Source organism: Saccopteryx leptura, chromosome 6 (assembly GCF_036850995.1).
Source record: "Saccopteryx leptura isolate mSacLep1 chromosome 6, mSacLep1_pri_phased_curated, whole genome shotgun sequence".
In the NCBI taxonomy this organism is placed as follows: domain Eukaryota; kingdom Metazoa; phylum Chordata; class Mammalia; order Chiroptera; family Emballonuridae; genus Saccopteryx; species Saccopteryx leptura.
The window spans coordinates 69,202,738-69,228,101 of NC_089508.1; the positions used below are offsets into that span (position 1 = coordinate 69,202,738).

The following is a 25,364-nucleotide window of genomic DNA, read 5'->3' on the forward strand; positions in this document are numbered from 1 at the left end:
GTGCCATCTGTTGGTAAAACTCAGTAATGCAGCCTAGCAAAAGGAGAACTATAAAATTAGGAACTTAAATGTATATTTATAATCCAGGGCATATTTGATTGGGCAGTTGATAGCAGAGCATAAACTCAGAAAATCAAAAATTGTAGAAACCTATCATTGCTAAGGATTTACAACTCTCAGCTGAGGTATGTGGCTATTAGGTACCTGAAACCAGTACCTACTATAATAAATGAAGGCCATAAGTAACAAGAATGCTATGTGGAGTGAGAATATATTTACATTTGGTGGTTACACAAAAGAATGAGAGGCTGTAAACCCATGAAATAAACATAATTAGTGAATAATTAAGGTAGTGGGAAGCTGTAGGCGATAATTTGAAACATGCTAATGCCACTGTATATCCCTGTAGGCAAAAAATTTGGTAAAAAATTGTGAGCATTGGAGTGACATGAATTAAGTGACTAGCAAAGTGACATTTTTTTTGCTAATGTTTTGAATGGATTATTCAATTAAAACTACTGTGGGGGTCCTGGCCCGTGGCTAAATAGATAGAACATCAGCGCAGCGTATGGATGTCTCAGGTTTGATTCCTGGTCAGGGCACACAGGAGAAGCGACCATCTGCTTCTCTCCGCCTACTCTTACTCTTCCCCACTTGCTCCCGCAGCCAGTGGCTCAATTAGTTTGAGCGTGGTCCCAGGCGCCAAGGATAGCTTGGTTTGTCTGAGCACCTCAGCCTCCTGGACTAATAGCTTGGTACTTGAGCATTGGTCCTAGACTAGGTTACTGGGTGGATCCCAGTTGGGGTGCATGTGGGAGTCTGCTTCATTATCCCTCCTCCTCTCACCTTAAAAAAATGGAAGTTTTGAGGTTATAAAAAAGTAGTATTGGCTATTTGCTTATTTATAACAAGAATACTAAAATGAAACTTACTTGTAGCATTTACTCTAGTAAATGTTCTGAAATTCCAATAACATCCATGTTGGGTTATGAGTAGTTTTGTGTTTTATCATAAAATACTGACAAAAAAAATGAGTACTAAAAGTACTACTGAAGTGTCTTAGGTTGGTGACTGGAAAACACATTTCTGGAAAAGAGCTAGCTTATATATACTCAGACACTAAATTTTTTTTGCTCAGTGATGTTTAGGTTTTATGGTTACATCCATGAGGCTTATTTAAATGCTTTTTTTTTCTATTGAAAGTGCTACAGGAAAAATAATTTTGTTAATATACACCCAAAACTCTTTAGCTCTCCCCACCCTCTCACCTCTCATTGAAAATCAAGTCTTTTTAAAATACATTTTTTAAATTTAGAAATTAAATTTAATAAAGGATAACATTGACCAATAAGAGTACATAGGTTTCAGGTGAACACTTCTATAGCATTTGAACTGTTGACTGCATTGTGTGCCCATCACCCAAAGTCAAATCATTTTCTGTCACTGTATATTTTTGCCTCTTTATTTCCCTCTTCCTGGCCTCCCACCCCCTGGTAACCACTTTACTTTTATCTGTTTCCACTAATCTCAGTTTTATGTATCATTTACCTGTGAAATCATATAGTTCTTAGCTTTTTCTTATTCACTTGTTTCACTTAGTACAGTATAGTGTTCTCAAGGTCCATCCATGTTGTCATAAATGGTAATATATCATCATTTCTTTTTTTTTTTTTTTTTTTTTCTTTCATTTTTCTGAAGCTGGAAACAGGGAGAGACAGTCAGACAGACTCCCGCATGCACCCGACTGGGATCCACCCGGCACGCCCACCAGGGGCGATGCTCTGCCCACCAGGGGGCGATGCTCTGCCCATCCTGGGCGTCGCCATGTTGCGACCAGAGCCACTCTAGCTCCTGAGGCAGAGGCCACAGAGCCATCCCCAGCGCCCGGGCCATCTTTGCTCCAATGGAGCCTTGGCTGCGGGAGGGGAAGAGAGAGACAGAGAGGAAAGCGCGGCGGAGGGGTGGAGAAGCAAATGGGCGCTTCTCCGGTGTGCCCTGGCCGGGAATCGAACCCGGGTCCTCCGCACGCTAGGCCGACACTCTACCGCTGAGCCAACCGGCCAGGGCAATCATCATTTCTTATGGCTGAGTAGTATTCCCTTGTATATACGTACCACATCTTCTTTATCCAGTCTTCTATTGAGTGACACTTTGATTGTTTCCATGTCTTGGCCACCGTGAATAATGCTGTGATCAACATGGGAATGCATGTGTCTATGCGTCCTCATATGTTCAAGTATTTTGGATAGGTACCTAGTTAAGAGATCATGCTAGGTCATATGGTAATTCTAGTCTTAATTTTTTTGAGGAACCATTATACTATTTTCCATAATGACTGTACCAGTTTACATACAAGAATTTACTGGGATTGTAGAACTGGGTAGAAGGAACATTAGTGTGCAAGAAACAGTGTAGGGGAAGAAAGCTGAGGGGCTTGCCAAAAGCTTGTTGGATTGAACTGACTCAGTGCTAACGGACCCATGCTTTTGTGGGATTTAGAGCATGGTTTGGCAAACTATGCCAAGAGGGCCAAATCTGGCCAAGGCCTGATTTGTATGGTGAGCTAAGAATGATTCTTAGATTAAAAAAAAAAAAATTATTTATTTTTCTTTTTTTGAGAGGAAGACACAGACAGTAATGGAGAGAAATAAGCATCAACTTGTATTTGCAGCACTTTTAGTTGTTCAGTGATTGCTTCTCATATGTGCCTTGATCAAGGGGTTTCAGCTGAGCCAGTGACACCTTGCTCAAGCCAGTGACCATGGGATCATATCGATTATCCCACGCTCAGGCCGGCGACCCTGTGCTCAAGCTGGATGAGCCCATATTCAGGCTGGTGACCTTGGGGTTTAGAACCTAGGTTCTCAGCATCCCAGGCCAGTGCTCTATCTACTGTGCCACCACCTGGTCAGGTGGTTCTTAGATTTTTTTTTTTCAGGGTTAAAAACAGAAGAAAGAATATGTAACAGGGACAGTGTGTGGTCCAGAAAGCCTCAAGTGTTTACCATCTGGCTCTTTATAGAATAAAATTTGCTGATTCCCATTTTAGAGTCTATAGCCATACTTTTCTTAAAGAAATGGAGATATTGAAGGAAGTATCAGTTTAAGGGGAAAAGTGTTCATTTGGGCCCCAATAAGATGCACATGTTGTTGGAAATCTTGTAGAGGTGAATTGGAAGGAAAGATAAGAAACCAGGATGTTACTAATTATCTGTAGTGGGTTTTTTTTTTTAAGATTTTAATGATTAGAAGAAAGAGAGAGAGAAATCATGTATGTAGGGGGTGTGGAAAGAATCAACTCGTAGTAGTTGCTTCACTTAAGTGCCCTGACTGGGCAAGCCCAGAGTTTCTAACCAGCGATCTCAGCATTCCAGGTCGATGCTTTATCCACTGTGCCACCACAGGTCAGGCTGTAGTGTTTATTTTTTATAAGGCATTGTGTTAAACTAAAGAATTTAGAAATTGTCTGTTGTATTCATTTCTTTACTAGTCCGTGCCCCCCCCCCCCCCCCGTTGCCCCTTCCCAAAAGACTGTGGTGGCTGTCATTTACTAAAATTAAAGAGAGCTTTGATCATTTATGTCAAATACTACCTGGATTCATTTTTCTTCCATATGTAACTTTCTCAAATATAAATGTCAATGAAAACATTTTTATTTGCATTTAATAGGAAGGCATAAGCTATGAAAAGTATATACCTGTGATTCATTGTTGAGTATTTCAATTAATAAATATTCAAAGTTTTTCAAGCCAACATTTAGACTTAACTGCTATTAAGCAAGCATTTTGAAATCTATTGCTCTACTTCTCCTATCCATATCTCCACCCTGATTTGATTAACTTCAGAGTTGCTTCAGGCAGGCTGTTGATGAGCGAGGAGCAGAATAGGAGAAAGGAGAAAAGCCAATACTGGTTAGCAGTAGTTAGTAATTAATAATAGTAACTTCTGTTCTTTTGTGTTTTCCATGTTCAGAAAATGTTATCGAGAATGATCACATAAGGATTGATTTTGAAATGCATTTCTAAATTTCTCTTAAAATGTTAGTTGAGCCTGACCTGTGGTGGCGCAGTGGATAAAGCGTCAACCTGGAAACGCTGAGGTTGCCGGTTCAAAACCCTGGGCTTGCCTGGTCAAGGCACATATGGGAGTTGATGCTTCCTGCTCCTCCCCCCTTCTCTCTCTCTCTCTCTCTCTCTCTCTCTCTCTCCCCTCTCTATAATGAATAAATAAAACATCTTTAAAAAATAATAAAAATTAAAAAAAAAATGTTAGTTGAGGCTTTGGAGCCAGGTAAACTCTTAGCAATGTGACTTTGGACAATTCCCTAATATCCACTTCTAAGTCTTTGCATCTGTAATAGGGGAATACTGATAGTACCCAACTCATAGGATTATTGTAAGTATAGAATAAGTTAATACATATAAAACATTTGGAAAGGTGCCTGGCAACCCTCGCTTTATCAACTAATTAAGGTTATCTCTTGTTATATGCACTTTGGGCAAAGGTTTTACAGAAGATAAAATGTCAAATACATTTTTAGGCAGCATTTTTTATGTGTCATATGGGTAAATGATATGTAGATTGGGAAACTATAAATATCTAGTAATAGGGAAGTCATAGCTTTGAGTTTCCCTGTGTGTGTGGTAACTCCTGTAATTGGTGGGGGCCTTGGAAGCTATGTCTATGAAGTTGTAATGAGGGATATTAGCTTTTGAGGGGCATGAGGCAAGGGCAGATCCTGTACCTTCTCAGTGTGTATCTGTCACCCTGCACTTAAGCTCTGTACTGCTTGGTTGATCTCAGGACTCCCACCAGAGGGGAACAGCTGATGCTCTCTTATTGGCAGTCTGTGACCCTGATCTGTTTTTCTCTGACACTGGTGCCAGTTGTGACCTATGGTATTATGGGATTCTTTATCTCTAGTTGCACCTAAGAAGAACCCCTTGGTGGGCTTTGTACTCCTTTGACCTTCACTTGTACAAAACAATTTATAAAGAGCCACTATCTGTAGGAAATCTATATTTGAAAACATACACCTCATGGTATTTTATAAGTATAAACTTGTAACTATAGTAGGTCATTTCTGAAATGTTATACCTCTGACCTAACTTAAATTAATTATATTTTAAGTTATTTACTTATTTTTACATTGTGAAGTTTACTGATACATATTTACATGTGGATTTTTTTTTTTAATTCTACTCGGTAATTGGGTCTTCAGAATCTGTAAATTGGAGTTTTTCATCAGTTCTTGGAAATTCTCCTCTCTCTCTCTCTTTTAAGTTTTCCATTGATTGGGGTAGGGGAAGGGAGAGAGAGAGAGATGCATCAACTCATTGTTTTATTTAGTTATGCACTTGGTTGCTTCTTGTAGGAGCCCTGACCGAACATTGAACCTGTGGCTTTGGTGCTCCAGGACGATGCTTTATTTACTGAGCCACCTGGCCAGGACAGTTCTCCTAATCTCTTGAAGCATTGCCTGTGCTCACGATTTCCCCTTTTTCCTTTTGGAAGTCTAATTAAACATTTGACTCATTCTATTTTACATGCCTAATAACCCGCCCCTGCCTTTTAAACAGCTTTATTGTGGTATAATGCTCATATTGTAAGACTTGCCCTTTGTAAGTTTACAAATGTGATGGTTTTTATAAATTTATTTAGTGTTATAATTGCCACAGTCCAGCTTTAGAAAACTTGTCACCTCATAGAGTTCCTCTGTCCTTGTTAGCAATTTACCCCTGCATTCATTCTTAACCCCAGGCAGTTACTAAATTTATTGTTTCTATAGTTTTGCCTTTTCTAGAAATTTCGTGTAAACGGACTTATGTGTCTGGCTTTTTCCATTTAGCATAATCTTGTTGAGGTCCAGCAGTGCTTTATGTTATCCTTAGCTTGTCCCTCTTTGTTGTGAAGTAGTATACCATTGTATGGATAGTTCATTTTCTTGGCTATTATGAAAAGTGTTTCTATGAGTATTCAAATACATGTCTCTGTGGACATGTTTTCCTTTTTCATGAGAAGATTTTAAGATTTTTGTCTTGTGTAAAGCCAGTAGCCATGGCCACCATCACAGCCACCTGGCCCATGCAGGTTTGAATTTGATTTGGACAGACGGTAATGAAACAATGGAGCCAAGAACTGGTGGGCCATTAGCTTTAATTCTGGCTTGCACCTGTCAGGCAAGAAATACACACAGTGGGAAAACACTTCCCTTTCTATTCAGGGCTCCCAAAGCCACTGACTTACCTGAGTTTCCTAGAATCAAAGGTGTCTACCTCACCAGCCTGATTCACCTCTGTTCCCCATCTCCTTCTCTCTACTGTCCTCCAGCATGGTGTCCTCGGCCCCATTTTATAGTGTAGAAATCAAAACCTTTAATCCAATATACAAACAAGGAGGTCTCTGATACTGTTATAAAGTACCCAGTTCACAATTCCGCGGGTTTTCGTAGAGGCACCAAGTCCAAATAAGTTTTTGAAGAGTTTTATTAAAGGAGGAAATTTATTAAATATGTGGCCACATATATCTTACACGGGGCAGCAGTCCCAAATCATGTGTCCCTATAATATTCTAGGGGCTGGTTATATACCTTTAATTATACATGGGTGAGGAAAAAGCCTGATATCATGGCATAAGCCTATTCCTTTTGTTTTCTCCTATACAGGTTTGGGAAAAGGATGAAGGGAGGGGGGAATGGGACACAATTCATTAGCAAGTTTATAACATCTGTCTATAGGATTCATAAAAAGACGCTTCTACACATTAAAACTTACAAGGCAACACAATGGTAAAAATGTCACTTACATACCTAATAAGACATTCCTACATGTTCTAGTGTTCATTTTCTATTCCTTTGTCCAGAGATACATACATTAACTACATGCTTTCAGGAGGGGAGACGTAGTTTCCATGGGGACAAATTCCTGTATATGGCCCATTAATATAAGAAAAGGTTTAATTTAATCTTTCTCTGCCTGCACCTGGCTAGCTATTCACCCATTTCCCCACAGGTGTGGTGGGAGGTCAGAGAATCCAAGCCTCCTTCACCTTTGCATTTACAACGCAATGCCATCGGCCATCTTGGTTTCATGCTAATCACACAAGTACGGAGATCATTTAAAAAATCTCTCTGAACACCTAGCCCAAATTAACAAAATGTTCTTTAAGCTTCCTAAAATATTAATATTAATTCTGTAGCCTTTGGTACCTTACAACAATACAAAGTCTCTCTTAGTTTTAAGACTAAGCCTTAGGCTATAACAACCCTGCCTGCTTACATCCTGTCCCCCACACCCAATGCAAACTATAAGCGAGCAAACATACACATATATAACATACTTACAAACTTATTTGACCAACATCATATAAATTTATGTTTAACTTATTAGTAAATGACCAAACTTTTTCTTCCTAAGTGTTTATGCCATCCCATAGCCCTACTTAGGAAAGCATAAAGTTCCAGTTTGCATGTTCTTGCCAATACTTGGTAATTTAGGCCTTTGATTATAGTCCTAGTAGTTGTGAAATAGGATCACATTCTGGTTTTAAATTTGCATTTCCCTCATGACCAATTACGTTGAACATCTTTTCATATGCTTATTTGGCAAAAGAAGCATATCCTCTTTGGTGAAATATGTATCTCTCCATGTGTTTTGCCTATTTTCTAATTGGACTGATTAGGTTTTCCTTTTTGTTGTTGAGTTTTCAGAGTTCTTTATATTACCAGGACATTAAGTCACCCAATATATGTTTTGGGGTTAGTATTCTTTAAATTCTATCAGGTAAAATAGGCTGATAGTGTTGTTTAATTCTACTCTATCATTGCTGGTTATCTGCCTAAATTTCCTATTAAGAGGAGGAAAAAAGAAGATATAAATTGTAAAGGTTGCAGTTCATAGCATTTATCTACTCTTATATTCCCAAATCTTCCCTGTGGGGAAGGAGGAGTCTTTCCTTTACCCTCAGGGTTCTTTTGCATACACCTGTATCACCAGTGTTTTTCAACCACCCCTCCACCAGAAATTTTGTGCTGATCCGCAAAAGAGGTAACCACCCTGATGTTGAAAGCCATGGTCTTAGTCGACTTCTTCTTTTGTCAAGTAGTTGTTTAATAGAACTTCCTAAAGAGTTTCACTTAATTGTTTTAGATTTTACTTATTGATCTTAGAGAGAGGAAAGAAAGAAAAGAGCAGGGTGGGGAGAGAAGTGGGAAGTATCAACTTGCTGTTGCTTCTTGCATGTGCCTTGCCTGGGCAAGCTGGGGGTCTCTAACTGGCAACTTTTGCATTCCAAGTGGATGCCTTACCTGTTGTGCCGCCACAGGTCAGGCTCCACTTTATTCTTAATTAGCACATTTGCTCATGCTGTGTTTTACCCCTTTATTTATCTTTCATTTATATTGTAGTCTTGAGATGTATGCTTATAAACTGCACATTATTTTAAATAAAAACTTTATATAGCCTGACCTGTGGTGGCGCAGTGGATAAAAGTGTCGACCTGGAAATACTGAGGTCGCCGGTTCGAAACCCTGGGCTTGCCTGGTCAAGGCACATATGGGAGTTGATGCTTCCAGCTCCTCCCCCACTTCTCTCTCTCTCTCTCTCTCTCTCTCTCTCTCTCTCTCTCTCTCTCTCTCTCTCCTCTCTCTCTCTCTATCTCTCCCTCTCCTCTCTAAAATGAATAAAAAAACACTTTATATAGTGATACTAGAGCAGTCTAAATCAGTGCATCTATGTTTCCATTATTTCAGTATGTTATTAGAATACATTAAATATCTAGAATACGCCCTGGCCAGTTGGCTCGGTGGTAGAGCATCGGTCTGGCATGTGGAGATCTTGGGTTCTACTCCCGGCCAGGGCACACAGGAGAAGTACCCATCTTCTCCACCCTTCCCCCTCTCCTTTCTCTTTATCTCTCTCTTCCCCACCCACAGCCAAGGGTACATTGGAGTGAAGTTGTCCCAGGCACTGAGGATGGCTCCACAGCCTCTGCCTCAGGCAGTAGAATGGCTCTGATTGCAAGGGAGCAGCACCCCACATGAGTAGAACATCACCCCCTAGTGAGCATGCCTGGTGGATCTTGGTTGAGTGCATGCAGGAGTCTGTCTCTCCCTGATTCTCACTTTAGAAAAAAATAATATCTAGAATACATTAAATATCTAGTTGTAGTATCTGACTTTGGTGGACTTCATTACCTTAGCATGGGACTGAGTTGTGGTCTTTGCCAGTTTCCAGATAGCTCACAGGGAGAAATTCCAAATCTTTGTCACACTGTGTATTGTCTTTATCTGGATTTCATTAAGTAATAAAAGAACAACAGTAAGCATATAGCAATAAGTGCAATAATTAATCTGTCCTTTTTTTGCAGACCAGTTCTGATTTTTCTAAAAGAAAGAAGCAACTATTTATTTATTTATTCATTTACTCTTTTTCCAAGTGAGAGAAGGGCAGATAGGCACATTCTTTTTTCTTTTCTTTTCTTTTCTTTTCTTTTCTTTACAGAGACAGAGAATCAGAGAGAGGGATAGATAGGGACAGACAGACAGGAACAGAGAGAGATGAGAAACATCAATCAGTTTTTCATTGCAATACCGTAGTTGTTCATTGATTGCTTTCTCATACGTGCCTTGACCGTGGGGCTACAGGTGACTGAGTAACCCCTTGCTCAAGCCAGCGACCTTGGGTCCAAGCTGGTGAGCTTTACTCAAACCAGATGATTCCACGCTCAAGCTGGTGACCTTGGGGTCACGAACCTGGGTCCTCCATATCCCACTCTGACGCTCTATCCACTGCGCCACCGCCTGGTCAGGCGATAGGCAGATTCTTACATGTGCCCTGACCAGGATCCAGCTGGCAGCCCCCATCTGGGGCCAGTGATCTGCCCATCTGGGACAATACTTGCAACCAAGCTATTTTTAGCACCTGAAGTGGGAGCTCCACAGCCACCTTCAGTGCCCAGGGCCAATGTGCTCGAACCAATTGATCATTGGCTACAAGAGGGGAGAAAGAGAGAGAGAATGGGGAGAGGGAAGGGAGGAGAAGCAGATGGTCGCCTCGCCTCTCCTGCGTGCCCTGATCAGGAATTGAACCTGGGACATCCACACACTGGGCCGACGCTCTACCACTGCACCACCACTGGTCAGGCCTAAATTTTGTGTTTTTTAATACTAGGAGCATAACAACAATATCATGAGTTTAAAGCATTAGATTAAATTGGTTTTGGAAGAAAGTCAACCTCACTTTATCACATGTCAGCAGCACTACCAAATAATATATTTTTTCAAGTTTATAAGCAGAAGTCACATGAATAAATGCCTTCTCAGTTACAGATACTTCAGTGTATGATTGTGGAGAGGAAGAATGGACTAGGATAGGAGTAATATACCGGCAGAGAGCTGGCAATGGCCAGATCTTTTGCTTCTTATGATAATGCTCTAAATGTGATTTTTAGGATGGTTCTTTTGCTCTATGATTGTATAAGGGAGTGTGTGTGTGTGTGGGGGGGTGGTGGTGTCAGCATTTTAAAATAATATAAGCCTCATTGAGAAGGTGACCTTTGCTCAAAGACTTGAAGAAGGTGATAGAATGAAAGTAATGAATGAAAGAATGAAGGTAGGATGCAGAGATGTAGAACACTACTACCTTAAAAGATTATTATAAAAACGTTGGCTTTTATAAAACTCTTGAGTGAAATGTGAAGGTATTGGAAAGTTTTGAGCATCAGAGAAGTGACATATGACATATTGTTCAAAGATAACTTTATCCCTCTTGAATAGACTGTAAGTTGACTTGAATGATTTTGTAATAAGCAAGGCAAGAGGTGGTGATGGTATGGATCAGAATAGTAGTCGTGGAGGTTGAGGAGGAGTTGATTCTGGATATGTTTTTAGGCAGGCTGACAGGTTTTGCTCATGGGATTATATATATGAAGTGTGTAAGAAGAAGAAATCAAGGATGTCAATAAGATTTTTGCCTTAAAAAATAGAACTGGAAAAGTAGAGTTGCCATTCACTTTGTGCTGTGCATGAGAAGTGAATGTTTGGATGAAAGATGAGTTCAGTCTTGGTCATGCTAAGTTTGAGATGCCTATTGTATACTAAAATAAAGTTATTGAAAGTATGCTATGAGCATGGAGTTCGGAAAAGGATCTGGCATGGAAATATAAGTTAGAAATCATCCGATGTATTGATGGTAAACTGGATGAGAGTACTAAAAGAGTGAATGTAGGGCCTGACCTGTGGTGGCGCAGTGGATAAAGTGTCAACCTGGAAACGCTGAGGTTGCCGGTTTGAAACCCTGGGCTTGCCTGGTCAAGGCACATGTGGGAGTTAGTGCTTCCTGCTCCTCTTCCCTTCTCTCTTTCGCTCTCTGTCTCTTTCTCTGTCTCTCCTTTCTAAAAAATGAATAAATAAAAATAATTTTAAAAATAAGAGTGAATGTAATTGGAGAAAAGAAATCCAGCTATTCGGGGAGAAGAGGAGGCATCAGCAAGGAGATAAAGGAGTGGCCAACAAAGGGAACAGAGCCAAACTAACTGATGAAAATGTTTCAGCAAGATGAGAATGACCAACTTTGTTAAATATTGCTGATATATCAGTGAAGAGTCCTGAAAATTGACCTTTGGGTGTAGAGGAGGTCACTGGCTTGAAAGCTTGACTGGATTAAGTTTTAGAAAGCATTGGAGAAGAAAAAAGGGAAAATCATGCCTGACCAGTTGTCGCTCGGTGGATGAACTGTCGATCTGGGACGCTGAGGTCACCGGCTTGAGAGCGAGCTCATCTGGTTTGAGTGTAGGCTCACCAGCTTGAGTGTATAGTTGCCAGCTTGAGTGTGGGATCCCATGGTTGCTGCCTTGAGCCGTGATCCTGAAGCTCGCTGGCTTGAGCAAGGGATCACTGACTGGCTTGGCTAGAGGGCCTCCACCCCTTACCATCCGTCAAGGCACATATGAGTAGCAATCAATAAACAACTAAAAGTGTCACAGCTACAAGTTAATGCTTCTCAGCTGTCTCCCTTCCTGTCCCTCTCTCTAAGAAAGAGGAAAGGAAGGAAAAAGAGGGAAAACCTTTTTCAAGTGATCTTTGCTGTAGATAGCGGTGAAAATACAGAGAATTAACTTGGGAGTGAAGTGTAGTTAAGCAAAGGTTTGTGTTTTGTTTTTTTAAAAGTGGAGAATAGGCCCTGGCCGGTTGGCTCAGCGGTAGAGCGTCGGCCTAGCGTGCGGAGGACCCCGGTTCGATTCCCGGCCAGGGCACACAGGAGAAGCGCCCATTTGCTTCTCCACCCCTCCGCCGCACTTTCCTCTCTGTCTCTCTCTTCCCCTCCCGCAGCCAAGGCTCCATTGGAGCAAAGATGGCCCGGGCGCTGGGGATGGCTCTGTGGCCTCTGCCCCAGGCGCTAGAGTGGCTCTGGTCGCAATATGGCGACGCCCAGGATGGGCAGAGCATCGCCCCCTGGTGGGCAGAGCGTCGCCCCATGGTGGGCGTGCCGGGTGGATCCCGGTCGGGCGCATGCGGGAGTCTGTCTGACTGTCTCTCCCCATTTCCAGCTTCAGAAAAATGAAAAAAAAAAAAAAAAAAAAAAAAAAAAAAGTGGAGAATAATAGCATATTTCATGCTGATTGGAATCAGAATAAAGAAACAAGAAAATTAAGGGAGAATTGGTAGAATGTGTACTTTAGTTAGTGAGGGTTAGGGCAGTGGTCCCCAACCTTTTTTGGGCCACAGGCCGGTTTAATGTCAAAATATTTTCATGGACCGGCCTTTATGGTGGGACGGATAAATGTATCACGTGACCGAGACAAGCGACAAGAGTGAGTCTTAGATGGATTTAAAAATGACAGAGGGAATCTGGTCATTTTTAAAAAATAAAACATTATTCAGACTTAAATATAAATAAAACGGAAATAATGTAAGTTATTTATTCTTTCTCTGCAGACCGGTACCAGTCCGCGGCCCGGGGGTTGGAGACCACTGGGTTAGGGGATCCAGAGCACAGGAGAAGTGAAATAGGAACACAAATAGTCACAGGAAAGAAGGCAAAGTGTGTGGGTAGAGGTACTTGTGGATAGATATGATAGAAGTTTGTAGACAGTCTCTTCTTGTTAGTTCAATTTTCTCAGTAAAATGTGGAGTTTATTTAAAAGAGAACCGTTGACCTAGGAAATGGATTTTTGAATGACAGATGAAATTTTGGAACCAGAATTAGAGAATTGGGGGGTACACTAAGGTTTATCATTATAGTACCTGAAGGATTTTGAGAGGAGCCTACAAAACTTTACTCATCATAATGTTGTTTAGAATATCTCTTAAGGTTTCCTTTTGGAATAAAGGCTCTTCCTTTTTGTATTGTTCTTGTGAAATATATTTATATCTATATCTGTATAGGGTGGAACCCAAGATAAGATCTTTATTCTAATTTATGGAGTTTTGCGTATCTCAGTACTAATGTCTTATCTCTTTTAATTACGTAGTTATCCATGGCAGGATATAGAGCCTAAGGATCCAGTCAAAAGCCTAAGTAGTGGTATAAAAAATTAATTTTTAGTAGTCAAATTTGAAATAATTTTAAATTTACAATATTGAGGGAAATGAGGTAATCTTCCACGATGATCCTTAGATTTGTCTTATTCTCCTTATTTCTTGCTTTTCTTACTATGAGACTATTTATTTGGTTATTCATATTTAAGATTGTTACAGCAATCTGGTGAATCAAACATTTGTAGAATAACCTGTACTAACCTTATTAATGTTTCCCATCTATTTTTTCTATTATCTGTCTTTTGGTTAGAATTTGCTTGATATCTTTTCTATCCCAGTGCCATTTCCACTTCTTGTCCTTATGCGTTAGATATTTCTTTTAGAAATAGAATATAGCAAGGTTTTATTTTATTATATGTATTTTATTATTTTGAGAGTACATTTATTAAAGCTGAGGACAATGAAACAAAGGAAGGGCTTAGGTCAGAAGAAGCCACAGGACAGAGCCTAGGCAGTGCGCTGCTTTGACTCTCTAGAGACGATATAGGAAAGCAATGAGCCATGGCGGGGCTGCTGTCAGCTCACTGGGAAGTCAAAGAAAAGGGGGCCTTGGAGACAGACAGGCTCACGGGGTTAGCCCTGGATGAGCTTCTGCTGCTTGTAGCTCCCCTGGTTGCAAGTCTTGTGGGAACCCTTAGGGAAAGATTCATGCATGAGAGGGAAGAAAGGCGTGGGTGTGTGATCCAGAGAGCATATCCCAAGGTTTTATTTATTTAAATTTTTTAAATTTATTGATTGATTTTAAAGAGAGAGGGAAAGAGAGAAACAACGATTTGTTATTCCACTTATTTATACATTTATTGGTTGATTCTTGTATGTGCCCTGACCAGGGATTGAACCTGTAACCTTGGCATATTGTGACGATGCTCAAATTCAGTGTTATTCAACTGTTGGTGCTCAATAATCTTCATACAATATTAGGGTGGTTAACTCTTTCACCACAGTCATCAGTGCAGCTGGCGGCTAAAAGCCACTGCTCTAACCGAGCTACCCAGCCATAGGGTTTTATTTTTGTCAGTTAATCACTGACAGTCACTTTTACTCAGCTTTTAAATGATTACATAAGCCCCTTTTGAGGTTTTGGGCCCACAGTGGGAATCTCAAACTTGATTTCCCTCCTTTCTGTTTATCTGAAGCAACAATGTATGCACAGCATTGTACATGAAGTAATTTAAATCACACTGAATTTATATGGAATGACTAATATTTTAGGTGCTATCATTAGGAAGCCCGTAGTAGGTAAAAAGTGTTTAGTAAATTGAAAAACAAATAATATAGAACAATTTTTATGTATTTATTTCATTATTTATTTATGTAATTATTTCATTATAATCTCAGTGGGTTAATTTATAAACCATCTTTTAAAACTTTTTGTTTTAGTCCCAGAAATCTTGGATAGAAAGCACTTTGACCAAGAGGGAATGTATATATATTATACCAAGTTCCAAAGACCCTCACAGGTAAGCATACCTTTTTGTCTTCTGGGCTCTTCTACAACTTGAGATGTAAATTACATCACTAATTTATTTAGTAAAAAACAAAATTATTAGTTAAATTGTAGTTACTGGAAATCTTTGTGCTTACTGTAAATTGTTCTTCTTAAAATATAACATACTTTTTAACCAGAGAGCATAAATGGCATTTACTGGATCACATGACTAATAATTCATACAGATAGAATTATAATTTAGATCCCTTTAGTTCAATATACCAGTTCCTAAATAAAACTGTTATTCTTTCATTGAGAAAAATTATGATTTTGTTCATTAAAAATAGATTTTATCATCATTAACAAATTTATTTCCTATAATTTTGTTAATTTTATTTTGCATCAAATTAAAGTACTGATTAGGTATTAAAGGAATCTCAAGCTGTTATTAAGTATTTTTGGCTATAGTTACCCATATGAGACAGTTTATAAACATAGTTAACCAGTCATTCCTTTCTATACTAATTGAATTTTAAAATTGTATATGAATAGATTAACACATGCATTTACAAGGTACCAGAAGTTATAAATGAAAGTGTTCTTTAAGTTCTCCTGCGTTAAGGACACCATTAATGTCTATTTCTTGGGATGCCTTTCAGAAATAAAAAATAGTCTTTGCATGTCCAAGCCGATGTCTGTCTACTCCTCCCTCTCTGCTTTTAATGCATATACCATTTAGTCCTTTGTGTTTATCTTGGTGATTACCACTTTGTTATTAATTGGTGCATCTTTTTAAATTATACGTCTGTATAATAATTTGTTTTGGTTTTTTATAGATGGACATTTTAGCTATTCTGTTTTTTGTTTTTTTACTGTTAGGGAAAAAATACTGTAGTGAATAACCTTGATTAATCATTTTATATATATTATAGATATATATCTATAATATATATCTATTTTTTTGTATTTTTCCGAAGTTAGAAGTGGGGTGGCAGTCAGACTCCCGCATGCACCCTACCTGGATCCACCCGATGTGCCCACCAGGGGGCGATGCTTTGCTCATCTGGGGAGCAGCTCCGTTGCAGCCTGAGCCTTTCTAGCGCCTGAGGCAGAGGCAGTGAAGCTGTCCTCAGCATCTGGGCCAACTTTGCTCCAGTAGTGCCTTGGTTGCAGGAGGGGAAGAGAGAGATAGAGAGGAAGGAGAGGGGGAAGTGTGGAGAAGCAGATGGGCGCTTCTCCTGTGTGCCCTGACCGGGAATCGAACCTGGGACTTCCACACACCGGGCCAACGCTCTACTGCTGAGCCAGCCAGCCAGGGCCTGTTACAGATATTTTTTAGCCTATACTTTTAGTACTAGAATTGGAGTTTGAGGAGTATGCATTTTTTATTTTGATGAGTATTGCTAAATTGCTCTTCATAGAGATATCTCTTTGTTCTCACCAACAGATATGAGACTACTGTTGTCTTTGTGTGTGTGTGTGTGTGTGTGTGATAGAGACAGAGAGAGAGAGGGACAGATAGGGACAGACAGGCAGGAAGGGAGAGAGATGAGAAGCATCAGTTCTTTGTTGCAGTTCATTAGTTGTTCATTGATTGCTTTCTCATATGTGCCTTAATGGGGGGGAGGGATGCTCCAGCAGAGCAAGTGACCCTTTGCTCAAGTCAGAGACCTTGGGCTTCAAGCCAGCGACCATAGGATCATGTCTATGATCCCATGCTCAAGCCCGTAATCCCATGCTCAAACTGGTGAGCCTGCGCTCAAGCTGGATGAGCCCACACTCAAACCGGCTACCTCGGGGTTTTGTACCTGAGTTCTCTGCACTCCAGTTTAGTGCTCTATCCACTGCGCCACTGCCTGGTCAGACGAGACTACTGTCTTCTGTATTCTCTCAAGGCTTAAACAAAAATTTTTTTTCTAATCAAATACCTTTTTATATGTATGTTTTTACTGTGAACTATATATTCATATATATTCCATTTTTATATTGATTTGATGAAGCTCTATGTAAGGGAAACTAATCTTTTGTCTGCAAATATTTTGTCTCAGTTTGTTTTTAGACTTTATTAGTGGCACTTTTTTGTCATGTAGAAATGTATTTTTATGTAGTTCAGTCTACCAGTTTTTTCTCTTCTGGTTTCTGGATTTTATGTTATATTGTATTTAAAGTATGGAAATTATGTGAGTTTTAAAAAAGTTACTTGAATATATAAATAAAACTATAGAATGACCTATGATAGCTACTAAAAAATTAAACTATGGTATATATAATTTTTTGTTTTGTACTTCTATATGGATTTTAAATATATAGTTTAAACTAAAAAAAAATTTCCCCTTTAAGTAATAAATTTACCTTGTTTATAGATGCCTTCCAGGATGTCAGATTTGTCAGCAACTTGTCAGGTAAGTTTAATAACATAACCCTGTTGCACAAATTTTGAAAAATTAAACTAATGTTAGAAATATCAGAGTATAGTGAGATAAGCTTCGTGGGCTATTGTATTTGAGGATTCCTTTACTCAGACCTGGGAGGTGAAAGATCAGATATGCAACTCGAGTGCAGCTACCTGAGCAGAGTTCTAAAGTTAAGTGTGAATTAGCTGGGTACAGATGAAGAGAAAGTGATTTTAGGCAGAGAGGACAAGATGTGGGACTAGCTGGCAGTGAAGAGATTATGGTTCTGTCATGAAACTTGAGAATGTAATGTATAAGGTGGATGTTGGAGAGATCTGAGTCTGGAAAAATGAGCAGAGGCCAGATCATTTAGCTCTCTATGTATGTGCCATATAGATTTGATTTCATGTTAAAAGGATATTGTTTGGGAAAGTATATAATATGGTTAGATTCTTCTTTGTTTCTTCTTTCTCTGTGGGTTTTTGGGGGTTGGGGTTGCAGAGATTGAATTGGGCAGAAAAAAGAGTTTGGACAGGTTTGTAGTAATTCTGGCTAAAAAATTGGAGCCTGACTTAAGATAGTGGCTATGATGATGAAGAGAAGTATACATATTTGAAGATGAGCGGCCCTGGCCAGCGGCTCAGTGAATAGTGTCAGCCTGGTGTATAGACGTCTTGGGCTTGATTCCTGGGCAGGGCACACAGGAGAAGAGACCCTCTGCTTCTCCCTTCCCTCTCCCTTTCTCTTCCTCTTCCCTTCCCACAGCTAGTGGCTCCATTGATTTGATCATGACCCTCGGTGCTAAGGATAGCTCCTTTAGAGCACATCAGCTAAAAATAGCTAGATATTTGAGCATCAGCCGCAAACGGGGTTGCTGGGTGAGAGGAGGGGACATGGTGAGGCAAACTCCGGATGCGCCCTAACTGGGATCCACCTGGGAACCCCATTAGCGGCTGATTCTCAAGTGCCGAGCTATTTTTAGCCCATGGGGCTGATGCTCTCCAAGGGGGCTATCCTTAGAACCCTGGACCATGCCCGAATCAATCCAGCCACTGGCTGTGGGAGGGGAAAGGGGCGAGAAAGGAAGATGGAGGGGAGAAGCAGATGGTTGTTTCTCCTGTGTGCCCTGACCGGGAATCGAGCCCGAGATGTCCATACATTGGGCCGACACTTCATCCACTGAGCCACTGGCCAGGGCCCCATGCATTATATTTTTTAATTCTAGAATTTCCATTTGATTCTTTATTGCAATTTTCACATCATTACTGAGATGCCCTGTGTCTTTATTATCAGCATCTATTTTTATAAGTCCTTTAAAGTATTTATAATACCTGCATTAAAATATTTGTTTACTACTTTGAGCATCTGGGGTCATTTAGGGTCTGTTTCTTTTGCTTGATTATAAATCACAGTTTACTTTTACTTTTTAAAAATTTTATTTTCAATTACAGGTTACATTCAGTGATATTTTGCATTAGTTTTAGATGTAGAATATAGTGATTAGATGATCATATACTTAACAAAGTGCATCCTAATCCCCCACCGATATTTCCAGTACCCACTTGGCACCATACATGGTTATTACAGTTTTATTGACTATAGTTCCTATGCTATACTTTACATTCCTGTGACAGTTTTGTAACTATCAATCTGTATTTCACAGTCCCTTCACCTTTTTCACCGAGGCCCCAACACTCCTCCCCCTCCCCTCTGGCAGTGCTCAGTTTGTTCTCTGCATCTATGAGTTTGTTTCTGTTTTGTTTCTTCATTTGTATTCTTTAGATTCCACATATAAGTGAAAATATATATTTATCTTTCTCTCACTGACTTATTTCAGATAGTACAATACCCTCTAGGTCTATGTATGCTGTTGCAAATGGTAAGACTTAATTCTTTTTTTGTGGTCGAGTAATATTCCATTGTATATATGTACCACATCTGCTTTACCTACTCATTTATTGGTGGGCACTTGGGTTGCTTCCATATCTTGGCTATTGAAAATAACAGTGCAGTGAACATAGAGGAACTGTATTCTTCCGAATTAGTGTTTTGAGTTTCTTTGGATACTTTCCCAGAAGTGTAATTTCTTGGTCATGAGGCAGTTCCATTTAAAATTTTTTCAGGTCCTTCCATAAAAACAGATGCAACCACAGTTTTTTCCACTGTGGTTGCAGCAGTCTGCATTCCCACAAAGAGACAGTTCACTAGGGTTCCCTTTTCTCCACATCCTCACCAACACTTGTTGTTTGTAGTTATTGATGATAGCCATTCTGACAGGTGTGAGTTGATATCTCCTTGTGGTTTTATTTTGCATTTCTCTAACAATTAATGATGGTGAGCACCTTTTCATATGCCTATTGGCCATCTCTATGTCCTCTTTGAAGAAGTGTCTCTTCAGGTCTTCTGTATATTTTTAAATGGATTATTTGGTTTATTTGGTGGAGTTGTCTTAAGTTCTTTCTAAGTTTTAGATATTAACTCCTAATTGGATGTACCATTGGTGAGTATCTTCTCTTATTCAGTGGGTTGTCTTTTCATTTTGTTGGTTTCCTATGCAAAACTTTTGAGTTTGTTGTGGTCATAGTTTATTTTTTCTTTTGTTTCCATTGCCTGAGGGGATATGTCAGAAAAACTATTGCTAGGAGAAATGTCAGAGATTTTTACTCCCTGTGTTGTCTTGCAGTTTTATGGTTTTGAGTCTTATGTTTAGGTCTTTAACCCTATGACTAGTGAGTTTTTTGTTAACCCTTTGAGTGAGGATGTACATGAATTTTTGTACTAAAAGGGTTAATGTATTTTGAGTTTGTTCTTCTATATGTTGTGAGCAGGTGGTGTAGTCTCTCTTTTTTCTTTTGCATGTATCTGTTCAGTTTTCCCACCAGCATTTATTTTTCTTTAGTTAATACTAGTTTAATACTACCACAATATTATTTATTTGTTTGAAGATTTTATTTATTGATTTTTAGAGAGAGGGGAGAGACAGAGAAGGGGGGATGAGGAGGAGATGAAAGCATTAACTCATAGTAGTTGCTTCCCGTATGTGTCTTGACTGGGTTTTGAATTGGTGACCTCAGCATTCCAGGTTGAGTGCTTTACCCACTGTACCACCACAGGTCAAGCATCACAATGTTATTTAATAAGCCATTGCTTCATTAAGCCACTTGTATAGAGTAACTTTTTATTTCTGTTATATTTTTATATTTAATTATTTACTATAACATAACTGCTCATGTAAATAATTGAATATCAAGTGCATAGGGAATAATACCTCTTAATGTACACACAACAATCAGTATGAAAAAACCAAAAATGTTAAATATTTTGAGAAAGAAAATTTGTACAGGCATTTTCTTTGAAAATGTTAACCTGAGAACCCTGGCATATTTTATCATAGATAGATAATAAAAATGCATAGTTATATAGATGGTTGCATATTTTAATATTTATTACTTATAATTTGTATTTATTATTTCTGCTAATTTGCTGTTGATTTTACAGTTTCAGAATTCTAAGCAAAAAGTTTTCATCTACCACAAAAACATATTTCCCAGTAAGATGGATTTAACTCTGAATAGTGAGTTTTTTTCATGCTCGCTGACTCCCAGGAGTGAATTTTTTTTTCTTCAAAAAATGAAATTAGTTCCAGTTACAGTTTTACTAACTTAAAATCATGTTTGTTTGATAACCAACTTATGGAAACAAGAAGAACATTTGCCTATTTTTAATGTTACCTTACACATTTTTAAAATAAATCGATCATACTCTGGATGGTCAGTTGGCACAAGGACATACATGAACATTCATACTACTCAAAGGGTTAAACTACCTATAATAGCACCATTTACTGAATAGACTGTCTTTACCCCATTTTATGTTCTTGCTTTGTCAAATATTAATTAACCATATAGGTGTGAGTTTATTTCTGGGCTCTTCATGCTGTTCCATTAATCTATGTCTTTTTATGCCAGCATCATGCTGTTTTGAATGCTATAGCCTTCCTTATAGTGTAGTTTGATAGCATGATACCTCCAACTTTGTTCTTTCTAAAGATGTCTATGGCTATTTAGGGTCTTTTGTGATTCCTTATAATTTTTTGCTCTTATGCTTTGTCAGGGCACGTGTAGTCTTACATCTATTCTAGCCTTTAAAATTAGACATTACTCTTCTGAGGACCCTATTATAGACCTTCTATATTATGAGATCTCTTCATTCTGGTTGCCAGAAACGCAAACTGTTGCCTACCTTTTATGAACTTTAGGAATTATTTGGCCTACTGTAGTCTAGCAGTTACTACTATATCCTTGGATAGTTTATTCTTACTTTCACTTAAGGAGGTCCTCTGCCTATATCTGGAGCTCTTTCTCCGTGTAGTTCTATCCTTTTTCTGTTTTCTGCCCCACAAACTCTACCACACTTGGGATCAATGATTATTATTGTTTTTAATCAAATCAGTGAGATTGCCCAACTTTAGTAGGTTCCTGCTTCCTACATAGTGGTCCAGTTAGTGCTTCTAGATAAAATGCAAACCGTTTTTCTGCCCTTGGCCCCAGACCACTATGTAGTTACTGTGTAGATTGATTTGCTTTTTCTTGAATTCTCTATACGTGGAATCATACATATAAATATGCACTCCTTGGTGGCATCCAGCTTTTTTTTCATTCAGCATGATTTTGAGAATCATTTGTGTGGTTTATTAATGGTTCGTTTCTTTTTGTTTTTAAATACTATCCCATTATATGGCTGTACTACATTTTGGAGATGCTCACAGTAAATTTAGATGACTATGTCATCATATACTAATGTAGTTACACTGTTTCAGTTCTGTAGTGAAGGTATTAGTTTAGCTATTCTAAAGTCAAAAGGTCACATTATTTTTATATTGTTCATTGGTTCATTTCAATTCAGTTTTTTATTGACTTAATTTTTTGAAAGTCTTTTGAAATTTTATTGTTTTTATTTAGGTGTTTTTGTGGTCGCCTTGTCAAGCAACATGCTTGTTTTACTGCAAGTCTTGCCATGAAATACTCAGATGTGAAATTGGGTGACCATTTTAATCAGGCACTAGAAGAATGGTCTGTGGAAAAGCATACAGAACAGAGCCCAACGGATGCTTACGGAGTCATAAATTTTCAAGGGGGTTCTCATTCCTACAGAGCTAAGGTATGTCACATATTTGATTTTTTTTACTTTCTTTTAGCTTGTTATCTAAATAATATACACTTATCTGACAATTTCTATGATGTTGTGTCAGAATATCAGTCTTAATCATTCTTTTATGTATTTTTAAGTTCTTTCTAGAGGTGTGCATATAAATGTAGAATTGTTATATCTTAATGACTTGAACCTTTTATCGTTACAAAATGTCTTTTATCTCTTGTCATTTTTGTTGACAGTCTGATTAACCTTTTACTTAACCTTATGTGTTTAAGGGCTTGTTTTTGTTTGTTTAGCGAGAAAGAAAGAAACAGGAATAGAAAGACAGGAAGGAGAGATGAGAAGCATCAACTCACAGTTGCGGCACTTTAGTTGTTCATTGATTGCTTTCTCATATGTGCCTTGACCAAGGGGCTCCAGCTGAGCCAGTGACCCCTTGCTCAAGCCAGTGACCTTTGGGCTCAAGCCAGTAACGATAGTGTCATGTCTATGATCCTATACTCAAGCTGGTGAGCCTGCGCTCAAGCCAACAACCTTGGGGTTTCAAACCTGAGTCCTCAGTGTCCCAAGTTGATGCTCTATCCACTGCACCATCACCTGGTCAGGCTGTTCCCATACCTTTCTTTTATATTTTTTTATTATTTTCTTCTTCTTATCATGTTACTTATACATTCTTTTTTGTTGTTGTTAGATTATTATTATAGTAAATACTATAGAACACATTTTTAACTTGTGACTGTTATAAATTAGTAGTTTTTACTACTTTCTGGCAATGCAAGAACCTTTAGAATACTATAGCTACATTTATTTCCCTTATGACTTAAATGCTTTTGTTGGCATGAATTTTATTATTTTGTGTATTTTAAACCCCCCCAAACATAATTGTTTTTCATTTAGACTTACCAACATTTTATTCTTTGTTGTTTTGCCTGCCTCCTTGTCTTCATGGAAAAATAGTGCCAAATGGTTGACCCATCTCCAAATTATCCTGTTCTCATGGATCCCAATCCCACAAGTTCTCACTGCCTTGGTAGCTCTCTGATGCCTCAAAACAGATGTTATTTGTCTATTTTCTAGTTTCTCTAGTTCCCAGGGGCAGAGATAGTTCAAAACAACCTAGTTCATCATTGCTGAAAGTAGAATTTCTCATTTATTTTTAACATAAATTTTAAATATTTAACTCCAGAGTGTATTCCAAACATTATGTACCCAAGTATAATAATGAGTTAAACTAAACCAATGCAGAAAGACTTAGAACAAATCTTATTACAAAGCATTTTTAAGGGACTCTGGAATCTTTTCAGTGTTGACAAATTTTCATCTTTGGGGATTTTTTTTTATTAGTGTTTAATCTTTGTAATGGAATGAGCAATATAATGTTTTGCTAAGGACCTTTCTTATAATTTAAATTTTTTTCCAACTTCTGAGTATTTCATATATCTTATGACCTAAATCATATAGGTGTATTAGACAAAAGAGAATGAATTAGAGTGGTCATAGCAAGTATGTTTTTTGTGTTACCACATAACAGAAATGAAATTTTTTTTTTTCTTTTGGAAAGAGAGAGGGATAGACAGGAATGAGAAAGATAAGCATCAGCTCATAGTTGTAGCATTTTAGTTCATTAATTGCTTTTTCTATGTGCCTTAACCCAGGCTACAGGGGGTACCAGCTGAGCCGGTGACCATGGGGTCATGTCTTTGAGCCTACAGGGGGTTCCAGCTGAGCCAGTGACCATGGAGTCATCGTCTGTGAGCCTGCACTCAAGCTGAATGAGTCCCCACTCAAGCTGGTGACCTCAGGCTTTCAAACCTAGATCCTAGATGCTCTTAATTTTGAAAAATCTTTTCATTCATAGGAAGTTATTCTGTAGATGTGAGTTTATTTTTTATAGACTGCTTTTCAGAAAGTAAACTGGTGGATACTCAAATGCTTGAGGCAACCACAGAGGGAGTGGTGGGCCTGCAGACAGACCACACCTAGGAAACAAAGAGGCCACACCCATTGGACTCCAGCGGCCAAACCCTTCTTATACACAGACAAAATGGGAAGGCAGAGAACTGCAACCCAAATGAATCAAGAAAAATCCCCAGAAAAGGACTTGAATGAATCAGATATAAATAAATTACCGGATGCAGAGTTTAAAATATTGATTGTTAGGATGTTCAATGATCTTAGAACAGCAATAGATGGACATAACAGACACCAAAATAAAGAAATAGCAAATATAAAAAAGGACATTGAAATAATAAAAAAGGATCAGTCAGAAATGGCAAATACAATATCAGAAACCAAGACCACAATGGAAGGAATTAAAAGGAGGATGGATGAAACAGGATCGTATCAGCAAGTTAGAGGACAAGATAAATGAAGGCATGGAAGCAGAGCAGCAAAAAGAAAAGAGACTCAAAAAGTCGGAGGAATCTCTTAAGAGTTTCCTGTGACAACATGAAGAGAAATAACATCCACATCATAGGGGTTCCTGAAGAAGAAGAGAAAGAACAAGGGATAGAAACCTTGTTCAATCAAATCATAGCTGAAAACTTCCCTAAATTGATGCAGGAAAAAGTCACACAAGTTCAAGAAGCACAGAGAATTCCATTAAAGAGAAACCCATAGAAATCTACACCAAGACATATCATGATTACAATACCAAAGCTAAGAGATAAAGAGAAAATATAAAAAGCTGCTAGAGAAAAAAAGACTATCACCTATAAAGGAGCCCCCATAAGGATGATATCCAGCTTCTCAACAGAAACACTTGAGGCCAGAAGGAAATGGCAAGAAATATTCAAAGTAATACAGAACAAGAGCCTACAACCAAGACCATGTTATCTAGTAAGGCTACCAT

General features: G+C 38.6%; 1 protein-coding gene across 2 annotated transcripts in view; it reads left to right on the top strand.

The window, feature by feature from the left end:
- The window catches only part of TRPM7 (transient receptor potential cation channel subfamily M member 7), a 128,094-nt gene that overhangs the window by 13,952 nt on the left and 88,778 nt on the right, over window positions 1-25,364 (top strand). For both annotated transcript variants that reach the window (XM_066343993.1, XM_066343994.1), the window contains exons 2-4: window positions 14,918-14,997; window positions 17,330-17,368; window positions 22,321-22,519. In XM_066343993.1, coding sequence (XP_066200090.1) covers window positions 14,918-14,997; window positions 17,330-17,368; window positions 22,321-22,519 — 318 coding nt within the window. The remainder of the gene's footprint in view (window positions 1-14,917; window positions 14,998-17,329; window positions 17,369-22,320; window positions 22,520-25,364) is intronic.